Source organism: Bactrocera dorsalis, chromosome 1, assembly GCF_023373825.1.
Source record: "Bactrocera dorsalis isolate Fly_Bdor chromosome 1, ASM2337382v1, whole genome shotgun sequence".
Taxonomy (NCBI): Eukaryota; Metazoa; Arthropoda; class Insecta; order Diptera; family Tephritidae; genus Bactrocera; species Bactrocera dorsalis.
The window spans coordinates 20,195,303-20,209,514 of NC_064303.1; the positions used below are offsets into that span (position 1 = coordinate 20,195,303).

Here is a 14,212-nt window from a genome sequence, read left to right on the forward strand (position 1 = left end):
CTCCAAAGTAATAGTTCCGACTTCATTCAGTTAATTATTGTGACTCTAAAAATACATTGTTTGCAGCGCCCCGATTTGAAAACAACTCTCACAGCCGGGCAAAAAAAGCAACGGTGGCTGTCCGGTTATGAGGAATTTCATTGTTTTTATTCGTTTTTATGAATAGACAATTTATAGACAAATTCTCACTATTGATTAGGAAGTACTTTATTTATCTCCCTTCCGCTTTTTTGCTCTCTACTCAATGCTTTATAAAACGTGTTACATTGATCGATTTTAGTTCAAATATTTGCCGTTTCGTTCGATAATCTGTTTCCATTTAGATAGCAACTTTATAATACCCCTCTCATAGAAGCCCTCCTCCTTATTTGCGAATTTCTCGGACAGCCACATTTCGCAAACCTCTTTTGAGTTCAACTTTACACCAACAAGTGCGTTCGCCATGGACAGGAACAGGTGGTAATCACTTGGCGCTCTGTCTGGGCTATATGGTGGATGCGATAAAACCTCCCATCCGTGCTCCCGTAGCTTCTGACGAGTCATCAACGAAGTGTGTGGTCTGGCGTTGTCCTGGTGGCACACTATATCCTTCCTGTTAGCCAATTTTGGACGCTTCTGGTTGATCGCCTGCTTCAAGCGGTCCAGTTGTTCATAGTAGATGGTAGAATTAAGCGTCTGGCCATATGTGAGCAGCTCATAGTGGATTATTCCCTTCCAATCCCACCAAACACACAGCAAAACCTTCCTGGCCGTCAATCCCGGCTTGGCTACTGTTTGGGACGATTCACCCGCCTCCGACCACGACCGTTTTCGCTTGATGTTGTCGTATGTGATCCATTTTTCGTCGCCAGTCACCATCCGCTTCAAAAATGGGTCGAGTTCGTTCCGTTTCAGCAGCATATCTGAGGCGTTGATTCGATCAAGAAGGTTTTTTTTGCTGCAAATCATGCGGCACCCAAACATCAAGATTTTTTGTGTATCCAGCCTTCTGCAAATGGTTTAAAATGGTTTGGTGACTAACACCCATTTTCTGGGCAATGTCACGAGCTGTCACATGCCGGTCTAACTCGATGTTTTCCGTGATTTGATCGGTATTGGTCGTCACAGGTCTTCCGCCGGCAGGCTTATCCATGGTGTCGTTTTTATCCGCTCTGAACTGTAGAAACCATTCCTCGGCAGTTCGAAGTGATAGATTTTTTCTTGATTCTCTTGATTGATGGCGTCATGGTATTGATGAGGTAACATTACCATATTCGTGTTAGAATCTAACTTTTACGAGTATATGCGTATACCAACAAGAAAATTACCCTTAACATTATGCAATAAAATGGTCTACAGTCACGGAGTTGAGGTTATGCTTCAGTTTCCTGACCTCAACACCATAAAAAAAACTCAGGGAAGATATGAAAAAACTGTTTCTAAACGAAATCTACCCATTTTGAGAGATTCGTGGCTGGAAGTGAAAGAGGTGTGGGAAGGATTATCATTTGAACGTTGCAAGAATCTGATAGACTATATTTCCAAAGAAGTGTGATGCTCTGTTAATGAAACTATAGCTATACAATGAAATTTGAATTATTTTCTTATAACATAAAGGTTTGTTTGTTACTCCTAATATTATTTGTGGACCATTGTATATGTATATTGTATATTGTATGAGGAGCTGGTCGGATTCATTGCACATTTCATCCATTTTCGACATTAAACTATTTTGCTATGATATATTACATTTGGATAACATTTGGTACGATATATGTATATGGTATAAAGTCGACCAGAAGCTTAAAATTATTATATGAGGTATACAGAGGCAGAAAAATATGCTTTTCATTAAGATATTTTACAGATGGGCCGATATGTAGGTTGCCTTTTATATCGCTTTATTGTTTTCCAAATTTTCTCATTCAAGATCAATACATTTTTGTATGCGTTTAAACCAATTGTGGCATCGCTTTTGCCGCTCACACTGAAGTATCTTCAAAACATATATTCCGAACGCATCACTCGCTTCTTCAAGTGTCGAAAAACGTTGACTTCTTTGTTTATTTAAGTACGGGAATAAAAAGAAGTCACCCGGTGCCAAGTCAGGACTTCACTCATCAAATCGTTGTTCTTGGTGTTTAAAAATGCCATATTCTGTGGTTTGTTTTCCAGATTTCTTGAAAACAACCGGCATAAAAAAAATTCTTTCTACGTTGTTCTACTGATAGTGGTAGGTTGTGACATGTTCCGGTTTTCTAGAAGTTCTTCTTGCGCGAACAACTTTTGCTGGATTTGACTCATCTTGAAACACCCATACAGGGGACTGCTTTCGCATTTGCAATGCTCATGACATATTGAATGTATGTTAGTCCCATAAATGCCTATGGTTATCTAAGTCTTACGAAAGCTCACATGACGATCCTGCAATACCAGGTTGTGCACATCTCCAGTAGTTTATGGAACAACAACTGCTTTTGGACGACTTTTACAGAATCCGTCCTGGAGTGATTAATTATAAACATGTTTTGTATCGTACTAAGGTCGAACACCGGTCATGGATTCAGTTTCTTTATTCTATTTTATGATATATCCAGCGAGACGCTGTTCTTTGCATAACAGCAGCGCTAAGAACCATTTCAACGGCGGCACTATGAAGATTATTCAACTCACTGATCGATAGGCTCTGCGGCAAAATCAGTTTCAAGATTGGCTGTATTAGGTGAATTCTCTACAATGCCGGAGAATGGTGGACAAATTAGACCACATATTCACACGCTTTATTTGGGAGAGAAGGTTCTAAGTTACACTAAAAGAGGGTGAATGGTGCACAAATCTGCGACACACCAGCGGATCTAACACCAACTATACAGATGTATTCGAAATGGCTAATGGAGTGGGAGTCGAAATCACAGCCTACTGGCATCACATGCGAGCCAGATGGTCATAAGTGTTGACGATACATGCAGAAAGTGCAGAGAGAGAGTGTTGATGTGAGAAAGATGCTGGTACACCTCCTATGCCTGTGTCCAACACTCGTCTTAAGTATCCCGGAGCTTTGAAGTTCAAGAGACTAGACGAAGTATCAAATGTAGATATCTAAAGTTCGCAAAAAGCGTTGGCATCCTGTATCACTTCAAACTAAACTGAACCTCTACCTAGCATTACTAAGGACCAGTAGGTCTATGTATCACCTGACCTATATAAAGTATGGTATAAGCTGTAATTTTTACTACAAATGACATAATGCTCAAAATCTTAATATTTCCGCTTAATTTCACAAAAGTTTTTTTTTAATTAAGATACGTATGTGCGGTAGAAAGTCAACCAAACATGGAACTTGGTATCGAAATGGTGCCCTACATTTGTTTACCAAGACCACATACTTAGAATCAATAGCTTACTTGGGATGTTAGAACGTCTCACTAGCTAGACTTAAGAAATGTGTATGAAAGGTTTCCTCCATAAAGGTATTTGCAATACTTCGTTTATCACTGCAAGTCCGAGTTGAAATTCGGGTGACTGTCTGTCTGTCCGTCAGTCCGTGGGAATCAGCAGAACTATGGACATAGCGGAATCCTAAACAAGCTCAACATTAATAAATCTACATTCTCCCAAAGCTGGATTTCAATAGACACGTCCAGGTAAGGATACCCTCTAGACGAGAATGGAGAAGAGGCTCAATAAGGGAGGAAGATACCATCTCAGTCTATACCGACGGGTCCAAAATAGACTGCGGAGTAGGCACGGGGGTAATTTCCGCTGATATAGACTTTTCTCTCTCTATCCGTCTGTCGAACTCGGCTAGCATCTTCCAAGCGGAAGTACTAGGCATAGAAAAAGCTTGCGAAGTTCTATTGGAAAACCACGAGACTATACGTAAAGCAGCAATATTTACGGATAACCAGGCGGCGCTTCTGGCCTTGTCTTCGCCCATGACAAATTCTAGTATAGTCCATAACTGCAAGGAAGTACTAAGCGCAATAAAAGACAAGCTCCAACTAGACTTGATCTGGGTTCCCGGCCACAGGAAAATTTTTGGCAACGATAAAGCAGACGAGTTGGCAAAGGCAGGTGCTTTCCTTAAGGAAGGAATCTGAAGCGGAGCTAATACCAAGCCCGCTAGGATCGATCAAAAGAGAGATCAATAGACAATTTCAACAAGTTGCAAATAACAGATGGAAAAACATTAGTTTAGATGCAACTAAACAATTATGGCCAACATATGACAGGAAAAGACCTAACGACCTATTAAATAGGTCTTCGAAAAGTATATACAGAGTAACAGCTCCCATAGCAGGATACTGGTCATTTGGAGAACATGCGTCCAAAATGGGTATGCCCTACAACAACATCTGCCAAGGCTGCGGAATAGCAGGGAACAAGGAAACAATTTTCCACTTTATCGGTGAATGCCTAGCCCTATCACAGATGCGACACAAAATACTTGGAATCCATCAAGCACCAAACCTTGAATGGATTTCTACTAAAAGCATATTAGACATGTGTAAGTAGCTCCATCGAAACCTCAAAATGGTTTCAAAGAGAAGGTGGAACGTGATAGCAGATACAGAAGGTCTACGAATAGTGTATCAAAATGGCACAGAAAGTGCTAATTGAGCCCGAAATACAACAGGGCTGCACTCTTACCCACCTTGTGCTGAGAATGAATAAAAACAGCATATGGTATTTCAGCCCTTTCTTACTTGTTTCAATTTAACTTCTGACAACTAAAATTTTATTTTTCTTATCTTGGTGTGGAGCATTAACTACACATTAGGTGTTATATTTGACTTTATGCACAAGATGCTTCCAGTCTGCAGTCAAATCGAACTAACATCCAAGCAGTCTAGCTCAGAAGTTTTTAGCGATCTTCATCTCTGCAGATATTGTGGTTATTCCCATAAGTTAAATTAAGCGTCGGAGACCCTATAAAGTATATAAGATAGCCCAGATATATATACGAACTAGTCTCTCAGTTTTTAAGATATCGTTTTGAAATTTTGCAAACATTATTTCCTCTTCAAGAACCTGTTCATTTGTAGGCACTGCCGATATCGGACCATTACAACATACAGCTGCCATACAAACTGAATGATCGGAATCTAGTGCTGGTATGGAAAACTTTTGCATTTGACGATATATATTCACGAAATTTGGTATAGATTATTTTCTAAGGCAACAATGTAATCTCCGAAAAAATTGTTCAGATTGGCTTACTATAGCATATAGCTGCCATACAAACTGAATGATCGCAATCTAGGGCTTGTATGGGAAACTTCTTCAATTGACGTTATATATTCACGAAATTTGGAGTAGATTATTTCCTAAGCCAACAATGTAATCTCCGAAGAAATTGTTCAGATCGAATAACTATAGCATATAGCTGCCATACAAACTGAATGATCGGAATCAATTGCTTACATGGGAAACTTCCTCAATTGACGATATGTATTCACGAAATTTGGTACAAATTATTTTCTAAGACAACAATGTAATCTCCGAAGAAATTGTTCAGATCGGCTCACTTTAGCATATAGCTGTCATACAAACCGCCGAAGAAATTGTTCAGATCGGTTCACTATAGCATAAAGCTGCCATACAAACTGAACACATAGTTACTAAAAGAAACCTATTAGCAGCGGAGTACCCGAAGTTAACGTTTTTTTTTTGTTTTTCCGTCGAAACAGTTCACTTTAACAGTCTTCCGTTAGCTATTACATAAACACATTTTAAATAGTTTGTTTCGTTATAAATTTATTCAATTCGATTTATTCGCTTCCCCAATAAATTTCAATCGTTAATAATTGCTCATGACTCTTTATATACGGTAACAATCTCTTACAATTTTTCGGAACTTCCAACAGTTGGAATATAGACCACTTTTATTTCGATTGCAAACTCGAATAATAAACGATTACTTTTAGTACATATTATCAACAAAGTTTAGCGTTTATAAGACAAATGTAATTTGTATACCTAATAACAGTAAATTATAAAAATGTTAACTGTAACTTACGAATTTTACGTTTACATAAAGAACGAAGAAAAGGTGGTACAAAAAATTGTCTAAAAATAAAAATGATTGGTCGGCATAACATTTAAGCATGGGTTACATTAAGCACTTTGGGGTTAATAAAAAAATATATAATTAATTAAATATTATAAACTATATGCTAAAGTTTGAATGTTTGCGCAAAATTATTTTACATTTCAAGTTACGTGGCAAAAAAAATGCAATTTTGAAATAGCGAAAAAGTTGAAATTACAAAAAGTTATCTTTCAAATAAAAAATAAACACGCGTTTTTCCAACGTCTAACACTAACAACATAGGCGGCGCATACATAATCTTTATGTATAATATTTAGTATGCATGTACAGTATATGCGACTGTTGTGATAGTCTTGACTACTATTGGGCGATGATTTTAGTTAAACTATTTAACCGAAAACCTTTTCAAAGCATTCGTGGCAATATGGCTTGTCGTTTTGTTCCTTGAATGTGCCTTTATTGAGCTGCTTCAAGCAGAAGGCGCACACAAAATGTTCCGGATGGAACTTCTTGAACATGGCAGTAATGCAGCGACCTGTGATGGGTTTAGAGCAGCCGGCGCAAAGGGAGCCGCGTTTTGCATGGTAATGTGTCTCACAATAGGGTAGACCTTCGTGATCGAAGAAAGAGCCACCTTGGAAGGGTCGCCGACAGTCCTGCAAATAAATAAGTGTATAATTAGCTGGGAAAATAAGATTTTTTTTTATTATTATAACTGTGAAGTAAGAAGGATGCGATAAACCAGTTCAGCTGTAGCAAAACCGAGTATTTAAAAATCGAGATTGAAATAAATGGATATTTTTAAAGGATTAAGTTAATAAATATCATTCTCACTTTCGTATATTTTCAAGTCGTTTATCACAATGGGCACACTAATGTGTACATAAGTGCGATGTTGCTAAACAGACCCTAACAAATAAAAATCAATTGATAAAGATTCTAGAACTGTATGATCTCGTTATAAGAAAATTAATTGAGGTCATAGTGAATCGTTTTAAATTAATAATAATAATAATAATAATTGTAATAAAAATAATAATAATAATAATAAAAATAATAATTTCAAAACGTTTTATACTTGTGATGAAAATTAATATGAAATCAATTAACTCAACGAGAACGAAAAAGAAAACCCGATTTCATTCTATAAACAATATACAATGTATACTACACGCTCTTCACAGCGCTGCTTTTATGCCGAAAATGCTTTCAATACGCTGAATAAACGACGACCACAAAGAATTACGCCATATTCAAATGCATTGCGTTCTCAGCAATGTAATAAATTAATTTTCATTAAGCGAGTGAAATTCTATTTTGCATTTAAGCATGCGAAAGCATACCACACAAGCACAACGACATTCGAATAGCAACGAAAATGAATTATGAATTGAAGAATTGCATTCATGCAAAGCCATTAGATCGTTTACAACTGTTATGCGCTTTGGCACTTTGACAATGCCAGCAACACTGTGTGTGCGTGTGTGTGCTGCGAGAAGTAAAAATTTGTCGCCAACAAATAAAGTGGCATTATAATTTGCCATCAAGACATGAAGAAATATTTGGTGTACTCAAAAGATTGAAACACAATTAGAACAATGCTTATAAGGAAATACGAACATAAATACATATGTACATAAATTGATAATTGCGCTGCGGAGTAATGATGGGCAGCAAATGCGCTGTATATATACGAACTAGTCCGTCAGTTTTTAAGATATCGTTTTGAAATTTTGCAAACACATTTTCTCTTCAAGAAGCTGCCCATTTGTCGGAACTGCCGATATCGGACTACTATAACATATAGCTGCCATACAAACTGAACGATCGAAATCAAGCGCTGGTATGGAAAACTTTTGCATTTGACGTGGTATCTTTACGAAATTTGGTATAGATTATTTTTTAAAGCAACAATTTAATCTCCGAAGAAATTGTTCAGATCGGTTAACTACAGCATATAGCTTCCATGCAAACTAAACACATAGTTACTTGTTTCAAAAAATTTGTCAAATATCTCCCTTCCGCCTTTTTGTCTTTGAACTTCGCGGCTATGTATAAAGCGCTCAGAGCTCGTATCTGCCAATACTATACATCTTTGAAAGGTCTTGACATAACCTACAAAACGACATTTTGCATGATAAGTTTGGACATTGCGTTCAACAGTTATGGACGTGTAAACATGGACTTCACTAATATCGATTCGCGCTATTTTTAAGTTTTCCTTCGTTAAAGGCAAACCCGTTAGAGAAACGTTCCGTGAGATTAATGGTGTTTTGCGGAATGATACTATATCACTTCCGACTGCGGAGGTATCGACGAAAAATGGATCACATACAACAATATCAAGCGAACACGGTCATGGTCGAAGGTCGGTGAATCATCCCAAACAGTGGCCAAGCCGGAATTGACGACCAAGAAGGTTTTGCTGTGTGTTTGGTGTGATTTGAAGGGAATCATCCACTATCAGCTGCTCCCATATGGCCAGACGCTTAATTCTACCATCTACAACAACAACTGGACCGCTTGAAGTAAGCGATCGACCAGAAGCGTCCAGAATTGGTCAACAGGAAGGGTGTTGTGTTCCATCAGGACAACGCCAGACCACACACTTCGTTGATGACTTGTCAGAAGCTATTGGAGCTCGGATGGGAGGTTTTATCGCATCCACCATATAGCACGAGCATAGCGCCAAGTGATTACTACCTGTTCCTGTCCATGGTGAACGCTTTTGTTGGTGTAAAGTTTGAACTCAAAAGAGGCTTGTGGAAAGTGGCTGTCCGAGTTCTTCGCAAATAGGGAGGGGGGTTTCTATGAGAGGGGTATTATGAAGTTTCCGTCTAGATGGAAATAGAATATCGAATGAAACGGCGCATATTTGAACAAAATCCGAACACTGTAACACTTTTTATAAAGCATTGAATAAGGAGCAAAAAGGCAGAAGGGAGATATTTGACAATCTGATATTTCGGCAAGAAAATTTAACAACATATTCGTCAAATGTCATCATGAAATGTACCACTGATGTTTTAAAAATAAATTTTAACTTAATAAATAAAAAGGAACATTAAAATAGGCTTTGTATAAATTATACCTACTCCCACTTAAATAGCACGAGCTTATTATATATATTAATACATTAGTAGGTAGTAGAACGATTATTAATAATATTAATATAATAATATTTTAATCTCCAAAAAAGCGAATTATCTTAGTTTGGAAATGATAGCATTATGATTAATTCGGGTTTGATTTCTTTTCGTCTACATCTTCATAGAGGATTTGCCAAAACTAGTAGAGGTCACGTATACGCACTGTCTAACAAAGTACAAACTAAATTCGCAAACGGTCAAAGATGGACGGACATGGCTAAATGGATTCAGTTACTCAGACTGATATTATAATATTTAATTTTGTAGGGTTTTCGATATTTTCTTCTGAGTATTACAAACTCAGAGGCCATTCTGAAAAGAATAGTCAAACAAGGATTTTTAATATTTGTGTTACATAATTCGCTTTAAATTAAAAAAAAAAATTTTTTTAAAAATTAAAAAAAAAAATAAAATAAAATAAAAAATTTAAAAAAAAAAATAAAAACAACTTCTGATTGCTGGCAACCTGTCAGATGAACTAGGATCTGATAGGCAGAAAAACAAAATGCATCTAACTTTGAAAGCGAAATTTAAAACATATTAGCAAAGAGCACTGGCAAGACATAAATATGATCGAGCGGCAAATGCGTTGAACAGCTGCAGTCGTTGAAGATACTACAATGTAAAATATTCAAAGACATACACGAATTACGTTCAAGAGCAACTGACGTGATTTACATAAAAGACTACATACATGCATATGTATGTATGTATATATGAATATACATATGAACGAGACATTTGGAAAAATGTGTATGTATATTTGATATGTGGAAGGTAGGGTGAGCCATTTTGATCTGCAACATTTAAATGCAGTAAAGTTTAAACTGTCTCAATAGTGTTCTTTAACTGGTAATCAAGGTCCCGATTAGGAGTAGCTGGAAGAATGCTTAAGTGAATTTATTAAAACGATTTGGCGAATGATTATCTTTGCAACAGCAAAGTAACTATAGAAGCGTTCTTTTATAAATCGTCAATTAAAATGACAAACAACGTAAGTTAAAAACAAAACAAAAAAAATAAATAAATAAAACGTATCAACAAAAAAATCAAAATTGAGCCTGTTATTGCTTACGATTCACCAATAACCATTTTATAATCAAAACAGACATTTTGTTTCCATATGTGTAGTTTCTCTTATATCGTAATATCGTAATTATATCGTAATTTGTAAACTTATGACAAGTGATGTTAAGTTATTTTGCATTTTAGGTGACGATATAATATTTTGTTTAATTATTTGTTAAATTGGAAATTGATTAAGTTTAAGAATTATTTTTTTAACTTATAAAAAATATTTTTAAATATTATGTTATGCAAGTTAAAAAAAAACTAACTTTAGAATTATTTTTTTAATTTATAATAAATATTTTAAAATATAATTATGTTACGTAAATTAAAAAAAAAACTAAAATTTTAGAAAGAAAAATAAACTGTTGTTAGTAGATTAATAAAAAAAAATATTTTTTTTCTTTACAAACAATTGTTAGTGAATTTGTAAAAAAATAGTTTTTTCTTTACAAACAATTTTTTTTAATTTTTAATAAAAAATTATTGATTGAAAAAAATATTTGTATTTGTGACGATTAAATATTTTGTTTAATTATATATTAAATGGAAATTGATAAAGTTTTAGAACTATTTTTTTAACTTATAATAAATATTTTTAAATATAATTATATTATGCAAATTAAAAAAAAAAACTAACTTTAGAACTATTTTTTTAATTTATAATAAATATTTTTAAATATAATATAAAAAAACTAACAGATTTAGAAACAAAAATAAACTATTGTTAGTTAGATTAATAAAAAAAAATATTTTTTTCTTTACAAACAATTGTTAATGAATTTGTAAAAAAAATAGTTTTTTTCTTTCCAAATTTTTTTTTTAATTTTTAATTAAAAATTATTGATTATTTTGAAAAAAATATTTGTATATAGTTTTTAACTTTACAAAAAAAAATTAAAAAAATTGACATAAGTATATGGAACTACCTTAAATTATGATGTATTCATAAGAAATATTTTTTTCCTATAATATATTAAAGAATGTATAATATATACAAGGCAATGTTTATAATTTGTTTAAATACAAACAAATGGAAAATAAATTAATGTGGGTGTTATTGAAAAGAATATTATAAATAAAACAAATTCGCGGTAATTTTTCTTAATAATCAAGTATAGAAATGTATATGTATATAAGTATGTATAAAAAGTGTGAGCGTATGTGTAAGCGTAATCGATAAACATATATACATATGTATGTAAGTATATGTATAGAACTAAGCACATACATATGCTTGTATATACATGTGTATATGTAATACATATCTTCGTATATACATACATGTGTATATGTAAATATATACTTGTGTATAAAAATCTGCACATACATAACCACATATGTTTGAAGGTCACATACGAAGAGCCCTCCAAAGTTTGATCTTCGAGGTCGTAGGCCTACTACGAATGAACGAAAGTATGGAAAGCGACCACCTTGCAATCGTCAAATTCGGCCTCATGGCGACCGTGACGAGCGCAAGGTCTCGGTCCCAATCGCAACTCTCTACCGGCATGGTAATCGTGAGTGCACGACACATGCCAGATAGAAACTGACGACTTTGATATGTGTATTTTTGTATTTGTGTTTTTTGTTATTATTTTTTTTTTTTTTTTTTGTATATTATTTATATTTTATTTTTATTTACAAATAAACAAATTACAATAATATTGCCTTGTATTTAAAAATACCTAAACTTAACCTAATTTATAGTTGTTTCGATTTGTTAGTTATTATACTTTCACTGCTTCTATGCTCAACGAATTTCCATTCGTTACTAATTCAGTTAGTTTAACTAGTACAAATAAGTGTGTGTATTTATAAATTATTTTAAAATATTCTTGAGGCACGGTGGCACAGCTGTTAACTATGCAGAAATTTCAAAAAGTTCAGGGACAACATAAGGCCATGTGACATGAGCAGGGACACAAGCACTCTGCCATTTGGTGCACGTATGTACCAAATGGTTAAGGAGTTCATGCGTACGCGCTGCCATGCCTGCGGGTAGCACGGGGTTTCAACAGCAAGATCAGGAATATATTTTAACTTATTGTAGCAGCATGGGCGGTGACGATCGTATACTTTTATGATGAGGAAGAATCAAACGAAATACAATTAGTTGTTGTTTTTTTGTGCAATACTTTGCAATGGAACACTAAACGGTTGTGTGTTGGTGTGTGCGTGTGTGTGGTTGTGGATGTTTTCGTGTGTTTGTGTAATTTCGGTTTGTGTATAGGTGTTTGTGAATATATATATGTTATATATATATATATGTGTGTGTGTAAGTGTGCGTGTTCAACCGCATTGCTGTACTTGCGTAAAATATCAGCAAAAATAGAAACTCTATTTTCCCGTATATCTCAAAACGTTCGACCGAAACGCACGCTGGCTGCTGCTGTTTTTGTTTTTGTTTTCAACTTTTGCACCCGCCACGCACTGACTAAATATAATAAACATGCATACATGCTAAAGTATGTACATATGTATATTATCGCACAGCTTTATATGTAGCTGATTCATTTTTGTTTTTGCAAAGTATCAAATAGACTCAAAATTAATGAAACGTTTTGAAATTAACAACAAAAAAAAAACAAAAAGCAAAAAAAAACTTTACGAAAACGCGTTTCTACAAATTTGGAGAATTTCAATTCTCCATAAAATCAAATTGTATCTCGGTTTATTCTTCCTCATCAACACCCACGCATGTTGGACAGACGGGTTTGCCTTCCATGGCGTAGAATGATTTTCCTCTCACCGCTTTCTTGCAATCCTGGAAAGGTGAAAATTACAAATAATTGAGAAACACACATAAATTTACAACGGTTTCTTTAAACAGCATACAATACATGTGCAAGCAATTATTGTACAAAAACAAAATCACAGTTTCGCAATTAGACTGCAAATTTTGGATTTACCGCATCACGTAAGCTACAGAGCTGGCGCATATTTAAAACACACTTACCCGGCAGACGAAGCAGTCAGGATGCCATTGCGAGTTCAGCGCCGAGATGTAGTTTTCCATAATAGCACGATTGCAACCATTGCACTTGGGCGCGAACATTTCGAAGTAATCATTGCGGCAATAGGGTTTGCCATCGCGTTCATGAAAACCGTCCTCGCCGAATTGCTGTCCGCACTGTGCGCAAAAGAAGTGCTCCGTGTGCCATGTCTTATCCAAAGCTGTTACGCATTTCTGCAAACGAAAATGTTCATTCATAATGCCAATTCATAAGCTAAATAAATATTTGCCATAAGTGCGTACATCTAAAATAGCGCCATTGCAGTAAGCGCAACGTGGACTGAACAGGTTGTGATAGTCCGGCTCACAGTATGGGAAGCCATCGCGTTCGAAGAAATTGCGTGTGCCCAACTCCTGGTTGCAGTGATTGCATGTGAAGTGCTCCGGATGCCAGGTCTTGCCCAAGGCTGTGATCACTTGTCCGACAATTGGCTTTTCGCAAGCATTGCAGCAGCCCTTTTGCACGGTATTGACTCCTTGACGACTCATATTGGCTTGTAAACTACCAAGCATAGAATCCAACTGATCTGGTTCGTTATCTTCTACAACGGTAGAAGTGGTGGTCTCGGTGATAGTTTGCGTTAAATGTGATACGCCCTTATTCGGCTTAGCGTAATCGGTAACTGTTTGGTGGTGATGGTTCGAACCGTTATTAACCTGCAAAGAGTAATGCAATAAAAATTGAAATCCTTTATTAAATCCTTGGATCACTTATGAAGGACTGAAAAATTTTATCCTAACTACATACATATGTATGTATGTATATATTTAAATTTTTTTTATTGAGTTCTTAGCTGCGTTGCCTTACGTTCTCGTGTGCGATCTAAAGCGTCTGGTGAAAATTTTCCAACTGAAAATACTTTTATGCGCGCCGAACTCAAAAACTTAGCAATCGGTTATCGTGTCGAGTACAACAACAAAATATATTGAAAAATATAAGAGGCAGCA

At 35.3% G+C, this 14,212-nt stretch overlaps 1 protein-coding gene across 6 annotated transcripts in view; it reads right to left on the minus strand.

Annotated features, from left to right (window-relative positions):
• Positions 1-5,716: 5,716 nt before the first annotated feature.
• The window catches only part of LOC105224055 (leupaxin), a 69,443-nt gene continuing 60,947 nt past the window's right edge, over positions 5,717-14,212 (minus strand). For 5 of the 6 annotated variants that reach the window (XM_049449391.1, XM_049449385.1, XM_049449387.1 and 2 more), the window contains 3 exons: positions 13,508-13,921; positions 13,208-13,438; positions 5,717-6,687 (listed from right to left, as the gene is read on the minus strand). In XM_049449391.1, the coding sequence (XP_049305348.1) occupies positions 6,421-6,687; positions 13,208-13,438; positions 13,508-13,921 (912 nt within the window). In that variant the 3' untranslated portion in view covers positions 5,717-6,420. Of the gene's footprint in view, positions 6,688-11,933; positions 13,016-13,207; positions 13,439-13,507; positions 13,922-14,212 lie in introns of those variants that run through there. The other variant, XM_049449394.1, reaches the window with a different exon arrangement.